We start from the raw sequence: 17,873 nt of genomic DNA on the forward strand, positions 1-17,873 counted from the left end.
ATTTCAGTAAGAACCTGAAATGCAGGTAGTTTTACTATTAATACCATTTGGTTCAGTTCAGTTCAGTTAATGGATTTCAAATATTTCCTCCATCTTTGAGCCACTGTTTCATCCTTTACCAAAAGCATGGCATCCAGGTTAACTGCCTTGACCCAACACAGGCTGAGATTAACTAGTGTACCCTCCTTCTACAAGTTGGGTGTTTTTTTTTGTTTTTGTTTTATTTCTTTTTAATTGAGGATAATTGCTTTACAATATTGTGCTGATTTCTGCCATACAACAATGTGAATCAGCCATAAGTATACATTTGTCTCCTCCTTCTTGAACCTCCCTCCCAACCCCCCCACCATCCTTCCAGGTTGCCATAGACTGCCTCGTTGAGCTCCCTGCATCATACAGCAAATTCCCACTTCCTATCTGTTTTACATATGGTAATGTGTATGCCTCATTGCTACTCTCTCAATTTGTCTCACCCTCTCCTTCGCAAGCTGGAAGTTCTTATTTGCTGTGTAGACACCAGGGTACACATTTTTGTTATTTTTTCTACAGTGGAACTTGAAGTTGTAAAAAATTCCCATAGTGGGAGAACAGCATCATGTATCCTCTCTCACACTATTCTTGACAACTTAGAGTAGCCCAAAGAAAAACAGTCCAAAGGAAAGACAACAGGACTATCAAAACAACAGTGAGCTATCACTTCACACCTGTCAAAACGGCTATCAGGAAAAGTCTACAAAAACAAATGTTGGTGAGGATACAGAGAAAAGAGAACCCTTGTACACTGATGGTGGGAACGCAAATTGGTGTAGCCCTTTGAAAGCAGTATGCAGGTTCCTCAAAAAATAAAAACAGAGCTACCATATGATCTACTCCTGGGTATATATCCAGAAAAAAAAAAAGAAAACATTAATTCCAACAGATACATGCACCCCAATGTTCACAGTCATCTGCTCAAATCCTACAACTGTCTTCATGTTGCTCTGACTCCTAAAGGTGAGTTTGGCATTTTTGTAAGCAGAATGGTCCTTTTAGCAAAAAGAGTGTTAATGTAAGAATCACAGTTCTAAGTCTGACCAAGAATGGTTGCAGGGTCAAACTAAGGAAACTTACAAAGTCTATTGATTAATCTTGAAATTCATGTTACGTTTCATCTTAATGTCAGTATGTGCTTAATCTGAAATTTTTTTTTAAGTGATTTGAGTTAGAGGAAATTTAGAATGCTATAAATACTTGGAAATCATGATTCCAAGTAACGTGTTTCTAAACCAAGCAAATCTGAGAGAGCTGAACCACTTACCTGAAAGATATTGGGAACGTGAGTGTGGTAATATTCATGCTGCTCGTGGTTGAATTTCTGTAGAATTGATGAGTAATCTGTTTTGCTGTCCTCTGCCATTTGATGACGCGTTTGAGCTTGCTGTCGTGCCTTAAGGCAAAAAATGAGAACTTCCCATGTTTATACATAATATATAAAAGCTTAGGATTGCAAACTGGAGGGACTGGGGGGAGGGGTGTCACATTTTCCTCAAACATATTCTATTTACCAGGTGCTGGTTTTTTTGAAAATTGTTTAAACAACCCAATCCAAAATAGGGCAGAAGACTTGAAGACACATTTCTCCAAAGAAGACCCACAGATGGCCAATAGGCACATGAAAAGATGCTCGATATCACAAACTATTAGAGAAATGCAAATCAAAACAACAGTGAACTATCGCCTTGCACCTGTCAAAATGGCTATTAGGAAAAGTTTACAAATAACAAATGATGGTGAGGATGTAGAGAAAAGGGAACCCTTGTACACTGTGAATTGGTACAGCCCCTATGGAAAACAATATGCAGGTTCCTCAAAAAAATAAAAACAGAACTACCATATGATCCAGCAAGTCCACTCCTGAGTGTACATCCAGAAAAATAGATATGTGCACCCCCGTGTTCATAGTGGCACTATTTACAACCGTCAAGTCAGAGAAGCAACTCAAGCGCCCACCAACAGATGAATGGATTAGAAAGATACGATATACATACACAACGGAATATTGTGTGTTAGTCGCTCAGTCGTGTCCAACTCTTTGCCACCCCATGGACCGTGACTCGCCAGGCTCCTTGTCCATGGGATTCTCCAGCCTAGAATACTGGAGTGGGTTGCCATTTCCTTCTCCAGGGGATCTTCCCGACCCAGGGATCAAAACCGGGTCTCCTACATTGCAGGCAGATTCTTTACCATCTGAGCTATGTCTTGGAACACTAATGGAATATTACTCAGCCATAAAAAAGAATGAAACACTTCCATGTGTGGTAACATGAATGGACCTAGGGACTATTATGCTTAGTGAAATAAGTCAGAGAGAGAAAGACAAATACTGTAGGGGCTCACTTACAGGTGGAATCTAAGAAAAAAATATTACAAATGATCACCAGACTCACAGATATAGAAAACAAACTTGTGATTATCAAAGGGAGAGGGACAAATTACGGGTAGGAGACTAACAATTCAAACTACTATATTTATAATAGACAAGCAACAAGGATATACCGTACAGCACAGGGAAATATAGCCAACACCTGAAACTAACATAATATTATAAAACAACTTCTGTTGCTGTTCATTCAATAAGTCGTGTCCGATTCTTTGCGACCCCATGGACTGCAGCATGCTACGGTCCTCTGTCCTTCGTTATCTCCTGGAGTTTGCTCAACTTCATTTCTGTTGAGTGGGTGATGCTATCTATCCAACTCATCAACTACACTTCGATTTTCACAAACCCCACCATTATTGCCTTAACGCGGCACTACTTTCTAGTTTGAAACGTACCAACATTCTTTATTGTCTACACTTGGCCCAATTCACATATTTATTACCAAGATTTAGGTTCCCTCATGGGAACCTCTGATCCTATTTTTTATTTTTTGAGTCAGGGACAGGGGATCCATAATATTTTTTATCCAATTATCAAAAGAGTTCATGAATTAAAAAGGCATGTGAACCACTAATCTATAGGGTTCTTTCTAAAACCCTCCACTATGGTTTTTTTCAGAACATATTTTAAAGCAGCACTAAGTATGGAGTCCTCTCTGAGCCTTGTGTGTGTGTGTGTGTGTGTGTGTGTGTGTCTTTCAGTTGCTCAGTTGTGTCTGACTCTTCGTGACCCCATGGACTATAGCACACCAGGCTTCCCTGTCCTTCACTATCTCCTGGAGTTTGCTCAAACTAATGTCCATGGAGTCAGTGATGCCATCCAACTATTTCATCCTCTGTCGCCCCCTTCTCTCCTGCCTTCAGCCTTTCCCAGTATCAGGGTCTTTTCCAATGTTTTATTGCATTGCTTTTCTCCTAAATAATAATAGAACTCCTAAATTTGTTTCTCTCTTTTAATTCATATTTTGGTTAATTACACACAAACAACAAAGAGGCTATTAGCGACAAGCCGTGTAATCGATTTGAAAGTTCAAATAAGAATGTCTGAAAAGCCTAAAGTCCTCCACAAATACCAACGATTGTTATGCTGGTATTAGCTCCTCAGATTCCTTGGAGGAGCCTTGATAAATATAATCTCATGAATCTCTAAGACGATCTGAGGTCCATGCAGGGCAAGAACTGCCTCCTGCCAGGTGAAGAGATGGCTTGGCTTGTGTGCTTGGCAAACTTACCACACCAAGCCAAGAACACAACAGGAGAAGGGCCTTGTTCCAACACAACCAAGGCAACTCTTGTCTGCTTGTTTTGCTTTGTTTTACTGAAACTATGTTTTTTTTTTTTTAAGATAAAAAACAGAGAACCATTCAAATGCCAACACGAAGAAAAAGGGTTGGAGTTGTCTGTCTGTCCTACCCTCTGTCTGGTCGCTGGTTCCAGGTCGGTTTCTTTGCATCTCAAAGTCCTTTATTGGTTTCCTGCCTCTGTGACTTGAAGGCTTAACCTGATTTCACTTCCGTGACACGCTTCGCTCATCTGTGTATTTGTGAAGCCATGGGGGTCATTCAGACCTGCTTCCTTCATTCCCTTCTCTGTTTCTCGGTAAACATTTCCCTAGTGCAGGTATCAATATTAACATTTCCAAACTGATTTCCTTATTACCTGAGATTTCTTAGTTTCTTAAGACCTTTAGGTACTTAAAACCCAATTTACCAACGTCTCATCTCCCCTCCGTTATTAGTCCAGCTGCCACGTTCTTCCTCTTTGTCGGCGGCCTCTTAACGCCCTTCCTGACCATATGCTTCGGCTTCCGCTTTACTGTGCTCCCCAGCACATGTATTAGCCAGTCCCCAGCTACCCTGTAAAACCCATGCCCTTCCAATACACACTAACCCCCCTCCGTTTAAACAGTAGCCTCCCCACCTACGTGCACTCCATCTGTTTCCGTGATGCAACCAACTCAAAAACCCTTTTAACTCTTGCAGTTACCTAGAGTTTTATCATTTCTCACTCTGCTAGGACTATGGAAAAAAAGCGACAATGACAACCCACCACCAAGGAAATTCCCAGGTAGCCCCTCACCTCCGTCCCCCTCCACCCAGCCATTTCTAAAAAACTCACTACTTCATTCACAAACCTTCTTCAGAAAAAAGTCAGAAAATCCCCAGGGCAGGCAGGTTCCTTCATCTCTTTTATAAATGAAGAGTACCAAGGTGGAGCATCTCCTGATTTATTTTGGAGAAATGATCCAACTTGGTGAACACTGAATATAGCTTAGTTCTGAAACAAGGATCAGAATGTCATCACTAAATATGCACGTATGTGTGCGTGTACACACAAACACACAGCCCACATAAGCAGACCAATGCTTCCTGACAATCCGTCCATCATAACGACTGTGGAATATTTCACTCATGAGAACAGGAGGCGAGCCTGTTGGAGGTGCCCCAGGACCACCTGACTGGAAGGGCCTGTTACCCTCCTTCCTCTGAACTCCCCAGAATCTCTAATGTTTTTGCTTTGTCTAGATAATTACTTTCTGTTGTTGTTTAGTCACTAATTCGTGTCTGACTCTCTTGCTACTCCATGGACTACAGCCCACCAGGCTCCTCTGTTCACGGGATTTCCCAGGCAAGAACACTGGAGTGGATTGCCATTTCATTTCCTTCTCCAGGGGATCTTCCCGACCCAGGGACTGAACTCAGATCTCCTGCATTGGCAGGCGGATTCTTTACCAGTGAGTCACCAGGGGAGCCCAAAATTGCTTTAATAAGCCTATCAACTCATTGTTTCGCAATGCTCCATACGCTGTAATCCCTAAATACAGCTTGGTGACCGGTACACGTAAGCTACGGAAGAAACTGAGATAAAGAAGAGCATGGATAAAGTCCAGCCTGGAAAGTGAGAGCACGGAAGAAAACAGACTCCAGAGGGAAGGAACTGGTCTACCCTTTGTGAAAGAAGCATTACGTCTTGGGCAGTTTTCTGAAAAGAAAAATCTTGGCCTTCAGGATGCAAAAGCCTTCGTATATCTACAGTCTGTCTCTGAGTCACTAAGAAGATAAAGCAACACTTAGAAGCAGCAAAACATCGTCGCATATCACGTTCTGCAAGACCATAGACGGAACACAGGGCTGTCTTAACGTTCATCCCAGGACCCAGCTGCTTTGAATTAATACCCACTGTTGAACTCCAGGCTCAGGAATGTGCCACTGTTCTGACTAAGATTTACTATGGAAATCTATTTTTGTTTCATAAGCTGTGATGTTTACTTCGCACTGGAACTTCAAGAGTCTCTCTCAAACAACAGGGCTGAGTCAGTTACTCATTATTACAAATATGCTTTTAAAAGTAAAGTATTTTCGAAAACTTATTTGGAGAAACTGCTAAATAACTAGATATTTTCGAGAGTGCATCTCCTCATGCCTAAGGCTGCGTGAAGATTACAAGCATCACCATTTCCCAGCTCTTTGTAAGTCTGTCTAAAAATAGCAACTGTTATCTTAAAGAGGTACAGTATTTCCATCCTCAGTAAGACCATCAGCTATTTCTTTTCATTCAAGTTCCCATTCTAAGAATAAAAGATAAAGCATCTTGTGGCAACATTACTGTGGGGCAGAGAGAAGTTCAGAGGATTTTTTTTTTTTTTTTAACGAGTCAGAGTTACAGAATTTAGAGATAATATTCTAAAAAAGTCCAGAATGACCACAATTGCCTGAGGCCATAAGTCACAGAGATCTTTAAATAAGCGCTACACCACTTTCACCGTCAGTCAGAAAGACTGAGCTTGAACTGTGGAATTTCTTTAACAAATCCTTGGGAATCTCCCCAAATAAATCCAAATTGGCCTAAGTATGTATCACTTAAGTGTGACTTCACTGCTTGGTAATTCTTAACATTGTTTTATCGACATCTGCTTCAAAGGTCAGAGTTACAGTTTCTAAATAAAGGAAACAATATTTTAGAAACCAAGCTGCAGCCCAATGCTTCTAAATCCTAATGGGTTTAAAGACAAAAATACTATAATCCATTTAGTTAGTTAAATTTAGATGATCAACATGGCCAAAATGTGCAGCTACTTCCTGTTCAATTCATTAAGAAAAGAATACTGCTGGCTGAGTCTCAGTCGTCATAAACAGAGAAAATGAGCCGTACTAAGGGATGTGTTTACTTTCATATGGGGAACGTTGTAGATTTTCTTACTATGTTATACCCTCACATATTTTACCAGGACTTCTTATGGCTTTTGACCTTTTAACGAAATGAATAAATACAGACTGGTTCTATTCATATACATCAGCTCAGTTCAGTCACTCAGTCGTGTCCGACTCTTTGCCACCCCGTGGACTGCAGCACGCCAGGCCTCCCTGTCCATCACCAACTCCCAGAGTTTACTCAAACTCATGTCCATTGAGTTGGTGATGCCATCCAACATCTCATCCTCTGTCGTCCCCTTCTCCTCCCGCCTTCAATCTTTCCCAGCATCAGGGTCTTTTCCAATGAGTCAGCTCTTCACATCAGGTGGCCAAAGTATTGGAGTTTCAGCTTCAGCATCAGTCCTTCCAATGAATGTTCAGGGTTGATTTCTTTTAGGATCGACAAGTCCGATCCCTATACCCTAACTCATATACATAATGAAGCGTAACACGGCTTCTCTTGCTGTGGCTCGAGGACTCCAGAGCATGCCCCTTCAGGAGCTGTGGAATGAGTGATCTTGGGCTTTCCAGGTGGCGCTAGTGGTAAACAACCCGCCTGCCAATGTAGGAGATGCAGGTTCGATCCCTGGATCGGGAATTTCCCGTGGAGAAGGGCATCGCAACCCACTCCAGTATCCATGCCTGGAGAATCCCATGGAGACGGGCAGCCTGGCAGGCTATGGCCTGTAGGGTCACAAAGAGTTGGACATGACCGAAGCAACTGAGCATGCATGTGTGGGGGATCTTAGTTCCCAGACCAGGGATCGAACCTGTGTCCCCTGCAGTGGCAGGCAGATTCATAACCGCTGGACCATCAGGGAAGTCTCATGAGATATATTAATTTTTTGAACATGTCCTCAGACTTCTCAGAACTGTATCCATTGCTGTTCCTTAAATGACAAACTATTCATTGCAGAAGAACTCAGAGCTTTGAAAAGTCATTTTTTCCCTTGGGTTGGAGTATGTAATATAAGAACTTAGAAAGGCCCTCCTCGATTACCAAAAATTGGGGGAACACAATGTAGAGGGTTTCATCAGTCGTAGTTCCAACAGCAGTAAGTATCTTCTGGAGAAGTTGGACTTCCAATATTTTATTTCATCATCATCATGTTGTTGTTCAGTCGCTCAGTCGTGTCCATCTCTTCGAGACCCCATGGACGGCAGCACACCAGGCTCCTCTGTGCTCCACTATCTCCCGGGGTTTGCTCCAATTCATGTCCACTGAGGCAGTGACGCTATCTAACCATCTCAGCCTCTGCCACTCTCTTCTTTTGCCTTCAATCTTTCCCAGCATCAGGGTCTTTTCCAGTGAGTTGTCTCTTTTCATCAGGTGGCCAAATTATTGGAGCTTCAGTTTCAGCATCAGTCCTTCCAGTGAATATTCGGGGTTGACTTCCATTAGGATCAACACGTTTGATCTCGTTGCAGTTCAAGGAACTCTCAGCATGATGAGAAACCAATTGTATTTTAGGCCAGGAAGAAAGGGGAGGCTAAATCAAGATTGTATTCTGAATTTACTATTCTGCACCACAGCTAAGGCTGCCCATATTTATTATTCAATAGCCAGCAACTTGCAGCAGCTCCACTTAGGGGGCAGATGGCCTAACCATCAGCCCCGGAAACCAGCATACAGCATTCCAAAAGGGCACACAGCCTGGCCTGGAGGCACAGCAAGAATGCGGCAGGGCACCTGGCTCTCGCCTCACGCTTCTGCAACTACCTGAGCTGCTGACTTCATGTCATAGATAAAATTAAACACACCAGTTTTATAATCTGGGTTATCTGACTTCTCTCCATCTTCATCAGTTCTTTTTTTTTTCACCTGATTACAAAAATATGCTTGTGGTAACTAATTCAAATTTATAAAATTGTACGGTGTAGAAAGTAAAAGTCCCTGCACGTCCCATTTTCTGATAATCACTGGTAACACTGACAACAGGACCTCAGGTGACATGGAGAGGAGGTAGAGCAGCCTCGGGAACTTTCTGGTGAAAGTTCCAAGAACACAGCAGCAAGGGCATCACTAAATGAATGATACCACCACGCTATAAGGATCGCTAGTCAACAGCTGGCAAAGTTGGTGTGTCTCAGAGTCACCAGCAGCTCCAGCGACTGGAGCACCTTGCCTTTGGGATGTGGCCAGGTTAATGGGAAGAAATGCACACGTTTTCATGGCATACAAGGATATTATAACCTGTTTTTGAGGTTGGTTTGTTTGGCTGTGCTGGATCTTCACAGCTGTGCAGACTTTTTTCTAGTTGCAGTGAGCAGGGGCTACTCTTCGTTGCCGTGTGCAGGCTTCTCACTGCTGTGGCTTCTCCTGTTGCGGAGCCCGGGCTTTAGGGCACGTGGACTCAGTAGTTGGGGCTCAGCTGCTCTGTGGCATGTGGGGTCTTCCCAGACCAGGGGTAGAATCCACGTCTCCTGCGTTGGCAGGTGGATTCTTTACCACTGAGCCACCAGGGAAGCCCTAAGTGTTTTATTTTTTAAATTTCCTAATTTTGCTGTGCCACCCGGCATCTTAGTGCCCTGACCAGGGATCAAACCCAACCCCCTGTGATGGGAGCACAGAGTCTTAACCACTGGACCATCAGGGAAGTTCCAATAGGTATTTCTGAGATCAGAAAAATAGCACTCTTTTAAGAATCACTGAAACCTCTAACTGCTAGACTGAATTTCTCTAACATTAGTTAATGATTAGAAGCAAAACTGATTTCACCCTAGTCTTTGACTTAGCAATTCTACTTCTGGGAATTTGTCCTAATGAAATAATCTTCAATGTTCATAAAGAAATCCACTAACCCTAATAATTTGAGACAAATGTCCAGTAATGTAACTGATTAATTGTATGTCATACTATTGCATAGCACCCTGCTTATTTAGCCTATTGTATATACATCATGCAAAATGCCAGGCTGGGAGAAGTATAAGCTGGAATCAAGATTGCCAGGAGAATTGCCAATAACCTCAGGTATGCAGATGACACCACCCTCACGGCAGAAAGCAAAGAGGAACTAAAGAGCCTCTTGATGAAGGTTAAAGAGGAGAGTGAAAAAGCTGGCTCAAAACTCAACATTCAAAAAATGAAGGTCGTGGCATCCAGTCCCATCATTTCATGGCAAATAGATGGGGAAATAATGGAAACAGTAACAGACTTAATTTTCTTGGGCTCCAGAATCACTGCAGATGGTGACTGCAGCCATGAAATTAAAAGACGCTTGCTCCTTGGTAGAAAAGATATGACAAACCTAGGCAGCATATTAAAAAGCAGAGACATTACTTTGCCAACAAAGGTCTGTATAGTCAAAGCTGTGGTGTTTCCAGTAGTCAAGTATGGATGTGAGAGTTGGACCATAAAGAAAGCTGAGCACCGAAGAATTGATGCTTTTGAATTGTGGTGCTAGGGAACACTCTTGAGAGTCCCTTGGACTGCAAGGAGATCCAACCAGTCAATCCTGAATATTCACTGGAAGGACTGATGCTGAAGCTGAAGCTCCAATATTTTGGCCACCTGCTGCAAAGTGGCGACTTATTGGAAAAGACCCTGATGCTGGGAAACATTGAAGGCAGGAAGAAAAGGGGGTGACAGAGGATGAGATGGTTGGATGCATCACGGACACAATGAACCTGAGTTTGAGCAAGCTCCAGGAGATGGTGAAGGACAGGGAAGCCTGGCATGCTGCAATCCACGAGGTTGCAAAGAATCAGACACGACTGAGCAGCTGAAAATCAAGAAAATTGTGTGGCTTGGAAGAAAAAATAATTTGAAAGAGTATTGAATAAGGGAAAGTGAAAGCTCTATGTGATTTAATTTGTTTAAGTTTCCAAAGCAATATTTACAACATACCTTCATTATTATTAAAAAAACCCCATCACTAATGATCACTTTTGAAAGTGATGAAGTTATAGTTTAGTTTGCTAAAAAGCTTAGTGAAAGAGACAAATTCTATGCATAATTCCAGAAACAGTGAAAGACTGAAGCAGTAAGGCTTGTCTTTGAGGTACACACACACACACACACACACACACACACACACACACTGCCCTGAGAGGTATAGTAGGAGGGGCATTAACAAAGGAAGAGAAGGAGCTCTCTGTCTGGAGTAATGTTATTGTATGATAGATGGCATTGTTTCAATTTCCCAGCAAACTCTTGCATCTAGAATACATTTTCAGTTCAAGACTAAGAATGCATTTAAAAATTCCTATTCAGACAGAGTGCTGTGAGTTTTTGTTGGAGGCTTCCAGACCAGGGAGTTGCCAAAACAATGAGCCTGTCTTTGATAAATTATAAGGCCAGCTAAAATACAGAACAGAGAAAAACTTCAAAATAAGTTAACCAAAGAAATATGCCTGAAGTATTCCAGCAATTTCCTGATTTTTTTTTTTTTTAAACTTCTAGCCCCGGTATTGTAGGTTACTTTGGTACCCGGTCACTGAAATAGAAGCGAGAGAATACGGAAAGATAGCAAATGAGACCAGCATCTCAATCTCTCATGGGCCATTCACTTGCTAAACAGTTTTTAAGAAAAGCCTTCTGTTTCCCTACGCCCCAGTTGCCTTATTTAAAAAGTAGAATTAGAAGGTGAGCTACAGTTTCTGCTGGAAGAGAAGCCACTGCTGATATAACTTGTCTTGATGCTGGCATACCTCCAAGGTAAGCTGGAGAAAACAAACGTGGCATGAGCTCAGAGATCTTGGTCAAATATAAAGCATGGTCTCCAAGACTTGGTCCCTCCTCCCTCCTGGTTTCTAACACATTATATTTGGCAAGGGTCTTGAGTTTTTAGTTACAGTAGATTGACATTAATTATCTCTTTCTCTTCCCTTTTCCCCATTAATGAACAACATCACCCCCAAATATGACACTTGTGAGGTTCCATATATGCACAGCTGATGAGAACAGCTGAGATTCTGGAAAGTTAATGACTTAACTGTATGATGATAAACAGTGATCACTGTTCTCTGTGGCTGTGGCGTTATTGTGAAGAACAAATATACTGAAAGCACTATGGAATGCAGCTCTACAAAAGATACATTCCGTAGAAGAGTGAAAAAAATTAATCATGTTATATACCCCAGGGAGAGAAATGAAATACCATGGAATCTGAGATACACACACACACTGAAATATTACTTAGCCATTAAAAACAATGAAATAATGCCATTTGTAGCAACATGGATGGACCCAGAGATAATCACAGTAAGTGGAGGCGGAGAAAGACAAATACCATGTGATATAACTTACACGTGGAATATTTTTAAAAATGATACAAATGAACTTATCTACAAAGCAAAAATAGACTCACAAATATAGTAAACAAACTTATGGTTACCAAAGGGAAAATGTGAGGGGGATAAATTAGGAATTTGGGGTTAACAGATACACACCACTATATATAAAATAAACAATGATGACTATATAGCACAGGGAACTATATTCACTACCTTGTAATAACTTGTAATGGAATAGAATCTGGAAAAGTACATATATACACGGATATGTGGGCTTTCCTGGTAGCTCAGCTGGCAAAGAATCTGCCTGCAATGCAGGAGACTCCAGTTCGATTCCTGGGTCAGGAAGATCAGCTAGAGAAGGGATAAACTACTCACGCCAGTATTCTTGGGCTTCCCTGGTGGCTCAGCTGGTAAAGAATCTGCCTGCAATGTGAGAGATGTGGGTTTGATCCCTGGGTTGGGATTATCCCCTGGAGAAGGAAACAGCTAGCCACTCTAGTACTCTGGATTGGAGAATCCCATGGACTGTATAGTTCGTGGGGTTGCAAAGAGTTGGACATGACTAAGCGACTTTCACTTTCACACACACACATACATATATGTGTGTGTGTATATATATATATATATATACACACACACACACACACATATGTATCACTGAATCACTTTGCTGTGTACATGAAACATTATTAAAAAACTATACTTCAATTAAAAAGAAAAAAGAAATCTGAGGTGTTTGGTGAGCAGCTGTTCATCCTCAGTACCCAAGTCACAATAGATATTTCCTCTAGGATTCCCAGAGGAAAAAGTCCATCCCTGCTGAAGATATGCTCATACACACACACAAAATAATATTAACAATCATAAAAGCACAAGGAAATAAACCACCGTGAGAGCGGACACAATAGGGAGAAAAACTAGCACCATAAAAACTTGAGCTAAGGGACTTCCCTGCTGGCCCATGGTTAAGATTGCACTTCCAGTGTAGGGGCCCAGGATGATCCCTGGTTAGGGAACTAAGATCCCACATGCTGAGTGGTGCAGTCAAATAAATAAAGTTATTGTTTTTAAAATAATCTTGAGCTAAAAGAACAGTTTAAAGAAAATACAAGAGAAGAACATTTTAAAATGATTAAAGAAATAAAAGAATCAAAATAAATCATAAGAAAACGAGAGACACAGAATAAAAAGTTTCATACACATCTGAGTCCCAGAATTGACAATTATAGAAATGAAAAGACAGGTATATTTGCAGAGGTAACACCTGAGAATTTTCCTACATAGATGAAGGAAACAAATCCCCAGTGAATCCCAAGTAGAGTAAATGAGAATCAAAAAGTCTGTATTTTGAAATAACACAGAAATGTCAAAACACCAAAAGAACACCAAAAGCAAAGATAAGGTCTTAACAGATAGTGTGGACAGTCAAATACCCACAAAAGGAATGTTATTAAGTAGTTAGTCAACTTCCCAAGAGGAACAATCAAGGATAAAAGACAATGGAATGAGGTTTTCAAAATGTTTAGAGAAAACCATTGTCAGCTTAGAATTCTATACCTAACTAAACCATCACATTAGAGTGAGGACACAATAGAAACATTTCAGACAAATAAACAACTTATGATTCACAAGTGAAGAGAAAGTGTTAGTTGTAGTCACTCAGTCATGTTCTACTCTTTGTGACCCCATGGACTGTAGCCCATCAGGCCCCTCTGTCCATGGAATTCTCCAGGCAAGAATACTGGAGTGGGTTGCCATGCTCTTCTCCAGGGGATCTTCCCATCCCAGGGATCGAACCTGGGTCTCCTGCATTGCAGACAGATTCTTTACCATTTGAGCCACCAAGCCCACATACCCTTATGGAAAAAAATAAAAACAACATCACTCAGGAAGGAGGAAATTTAACTTAAAACATGTAAAATTTAAAATAGTTTTTAAAATATTTAATATAAATTTAAAATGTTCCCTGAGAAGGGAATAATATGCAAGAAGGAACAACACTAAGCCTGCCTAAGCACATGTCTATGGCTGTGTGGATAGATGGCGAAGACATGGCTTCCCCCTCTAGATCATCCCTGGGGCCCAGTTTTCCTTACTGGACCCCTTGTACACACTGAGGCTTCACGTCAATTACTATTTATCATGTATTCCCAACCCAGTATCCCTGGCCGAGTTCTGTAGACAAGAGCAGTGGTTAACAACAAAGAGCTCATTTACTATACAATCCAGGAGTGAAATCACATGGTGCACTGGCAGGAACACTGAATTCAAAAAGAATTCATCGAAATATGCTTCAGTCTCAGCTCTCCCATATCCAGCAGGGCCACGTTAGGTTAATGGCAATTTAACATTGATAGCCTTACCTTTTTTTTTATCTGTAGAGGGATAAAAGAATTATGGTAAGGACTGAAATCCTTTAAGAAAAAAATAAACCATGTTCTCAGTGTAAATTTTTTGAGAAGTTGGTTCAATAGCATTTTACACGGATCACACTCATTCTCCCATTTTACTCTTGATATCCTTCACAATCGGTTCTCACATCATCTCTCCAGGAGACCCTACTCAGCCCCCTGTTCTGTAATATCATCAGCATGCTACCCTCAGTGCCTGGGATGAAATTCTTTTCATCTCAGAGGCTCCCTCTCTGCTTTATCTATTCAATTTCTACCCATCCATCATACTCAAGTCCTGATTCTTCCTTCAGCTCTATCCCAACAATCTTTAATCCATGTAGGGCTTTTCCAGATGCTGAATCTATGAGCAACTTTTGAGCTCCTAGTATTTGCTGGTCACAGGACCAGGTAATTCCACATATGATGTACCTCATTATTTTTTAAATTATTTGGCTGCACCAGGTCTTAGCTGAGGCACATGGGTCTTTTAGTTGTGGCATGCAGAATCTTTATTTTTAGTGTGGCATATGAATCCTTAGTTCTGACCAGTTTTCTGACTAGTGATGGAACCCAGCTGGACCCCTGCATTGGGAACGTGGAGTCTGAGCCACTGGACCACCAGGGAAGCCCCTCAATAATTTTTTAACTACTGCTGCTCTTAATATTTTCACCATGGGCAGCTTTGCATATATAAACATTATCTTATTCTGTAACTGAGTTTTCCTGATCTCTCCATCTCTTTGGTATCTGCTAACCAAGGCCCTTATGAAAGATATTCCTTTATAACCTTACTGATGCTCTGAACTATTGGTTCAATAAATACTCTAGCAAATGCCTTGGATGTTTAAAATATACTTAATCAGGGACTTCCCTGGTGGTCCGCTGGTTAAGACCTTCTGCTTCCACGGCAGGGAGTGCAGATTCAATCCCTGGCTGGGGAACTAAGATCCTACATGCTGTGTGGCATGGCCAAAAACAACAACAAGAAGATAAAATATACTTATTGATTCACAGCAGGTTGAAGGGAGAAGAACTAAGAAGAGAAGAGTCCGAAGCAATCAGAAGAACCCCAACAAGGAAAATACAGATGACAATAGTGTCAACCAATGGATTCACATCCAAACATAGGCTCTGTTTTCCTACATCATGTACCACTGAAACCTCTCAGCCAGCCCCTGAAGTGTATAATATTATCCTTATTTTATAGAGTAGGAAACAGGCTCAGAGATGAAGTAAATTGCATCACACCAGACCATTATCAAATGACAGAAAGAAGATAAGAACCTTTATCTGTGCGGTATCAAGACACAGCTCCTGGCCAAGTTAGACCATTTACTACTAGTAAAAATTAAAGCATTTTATTAAATGACTTGCCATACAAAAGCCTTTAGAACAGTGAAGGGCATGATGGAAATGCCAAGAATTGAAGCTACACACACACACCCCCAAATAAGTAAATACCATTTTTAGTTAAATTCATTTTATTTTATACTCATGTATTCATATAATATGAGTGTTTGTATTCACTTTATGTTTTATTCAATTCATTTTTATTTTCAGATCTATGGTATGGGAATGAACTATCATCCTCATCCTATTGCTATTTTGAACATTTACTTAGAGGCTTGCTGTTAGGAGTACTAAAGCAAAGCTAAGATAGATCTTCATGTTAGCATTTTCACGTAAATCACATAATGTATACTGGAAATATTTCATTGAAGAGGTTCTTAAAGTATTTATTCTTTTTTGGGGGGAGGGGGGGCATGCCACACAGCATGCAGGATCTTCCCAAACCAGGAAGGGCCAGGAATCGAGCCTGTGCCCCTTGCAGTGGGAGTGCAGAATTCTTAACTGCTGGGCCACCAGGGAAGTCCTAAAAGTATTCAGTCTTTACACAAATTCACTTTGGGCAGCACCCCCATCCCCAGCATTTCTGATACTCTGAGATTTTGACATTTTGACTTTCCTATTTCTTTTTAAACATTTACCCAAACTCCATTTGCTGTGCAAAAACCACTTATTTCCAAAGCAAATAAGCAAAAATTAAGGTAAACAACATAGAGACTGTAGTAATCACTAGCAAATGGACTAAAACTGGGAGCTGAATGCAACTTTAAGAGTATCTGGTATGTGAAACATTTAACCATAGTAAATAATTTTATGTTTTGACATTCCTATCACAAATTCAATTTTTAAATATTGAGTGTAGCCTTAAAAAAAAACTTCATCACGCTAATATTCATTTATGACATAGATCAAAGTTGTGTCCCATTTCCAAATATAAATACATGTATTCTATATTTAATAATTTGGGGGAATTTCCATTAAATTCCATTTCCCATGGGAAGCATCAAAGGAAGAAAACACATCCATTATTACTCAGGACAAATATTAAGCATCAAAACAATGGAAACCGATGTTCATTCAATACAGGCACACTGAGAAGTAAAATAAATAAAACAAACTCTACAGATATGACTGCTTACTGGACAGATGTAAACAAGAGGGTAACGAAAGTGACTTTTTTGGGCATCTTTGTTGGAACATTGATCCTCTTTTAAAGAATAGTTACAGCAACAATACCATTTTAAATTCTATACATTTTCTCTTGTTGCAAACAAAACAATTTTTAAAGTAAAAGATCAAGCTGCCGTTGCAAAATTTGTTTCCTGCATTCATGCTAACCACTTCCTCTTTTGGGAAAAAAAAAAATTATTTTCTAAATCGTTACAGTGAACAATCCCTTCAGATAACCAGGCAGACATTTGCTATAAAGCAAATTTGGGGAAAACACTAAAGATATTCACATGTTTAATAAAGATGTCAACCTCGTAGTTACAGAGAGGGAAGAGAAAAAAATTTAATAGTACAATTCCTTATACGTACAACGACTAAAGTAGTCATCTTGCTAGAGAATGTTTCCCCAAATGGTAAAAAAATTTAACACTCTGCTCCTCAGCTGGCTTCAGTTAGAACAACTTTGCCCTGTTGGTGCTTCACAGAGCCAGCATCCCTGATTCCAACTGAGGGCAACCTCCCAAACTAGTAAATTTAATTTGCTTTATTAAGATAAGTATCAAACTGATAATCAAAGTAAACTCCTTCATTCTTGCTTAATACTGACATAGATTCTTTACTAAAACTGTATTTTTCCCTTTAAGGGATTCTATTTTGTAATATCGGAGAAGGCAATGGCACCCCACTCCAGTACTCTTGCCTGGAAAATCCCATGGACGGAGGAGCCTGGTGGGCTGCAGTCCATGGGGTCGCTAAGAGTCGGACACGACTGAGCGACTTCACTTTCACTTTTCACTTTCATGCATTGGAGAAGGAAACGGCAACCCACTCCAGTGTTCTTGCCTGGAGAATCCCAGGGATGGGGGAGACTGGTGGGCTGCACTCCATGGGGTCGCTAAGAGTCAGACATGACTGAGCGACTTCACTTTCACTTTTCACTCTCGTGCATTGGAGAAGGAAACGGCAACCCACTCCAGTGACACATAAAAACAGTACCTGTATATTTTATTATAATTAGAAACGTGAAGTTTTTTCACCTACTTCTTAGAATTCTACCTTAATTCATAGATGACTGAGTGTCTTATTCTATAATACTTTATGATAGGGGCATCGA

The 17,873-nt window shown here is 40.7% G+C and overlaps 1 protein-coding gene across 12 annotated transcripts in view; it reads right to left on the minus strand.

The window, feature by feature from the left end:
• Nucleotides 1–17,873, minus strand: part of FNBP1 (formin binding protein 1) — a 135,841-nt gene that overhangs the window by 30,975 nt on the left and 86,993 nt on the right. For all 12 annotated transcript variants that reach the window (XM_061433820.1, XM_061433813.1, XM_061433810.1 and 9 more), the window contains exon 7: nt 1,298–1,426. In XM_061433820.1, coding sequence (XP_061289804.1) covers nt 1,298–1,426 — 129 coding nt within the window. The remainder of the gene's footprint in view (nt 1–1,297; nt 1,427–17,873) is intronic.

This window comes from Bos javanicus, chromosome 11 (genome assembly GCF_032452875.1).
Source record: "Bos javanicus breed banteng chromosome 11, ARS-OSU_banteng_1.0, whole genome shotgun sequence".
NCBI classification, from domain to species: domain Eukaryota; kingdom Metazoa; phylum Chordata; class Mammalia; order Artiodactyla; family Bovidae; genus Bos; species Bos javanicus.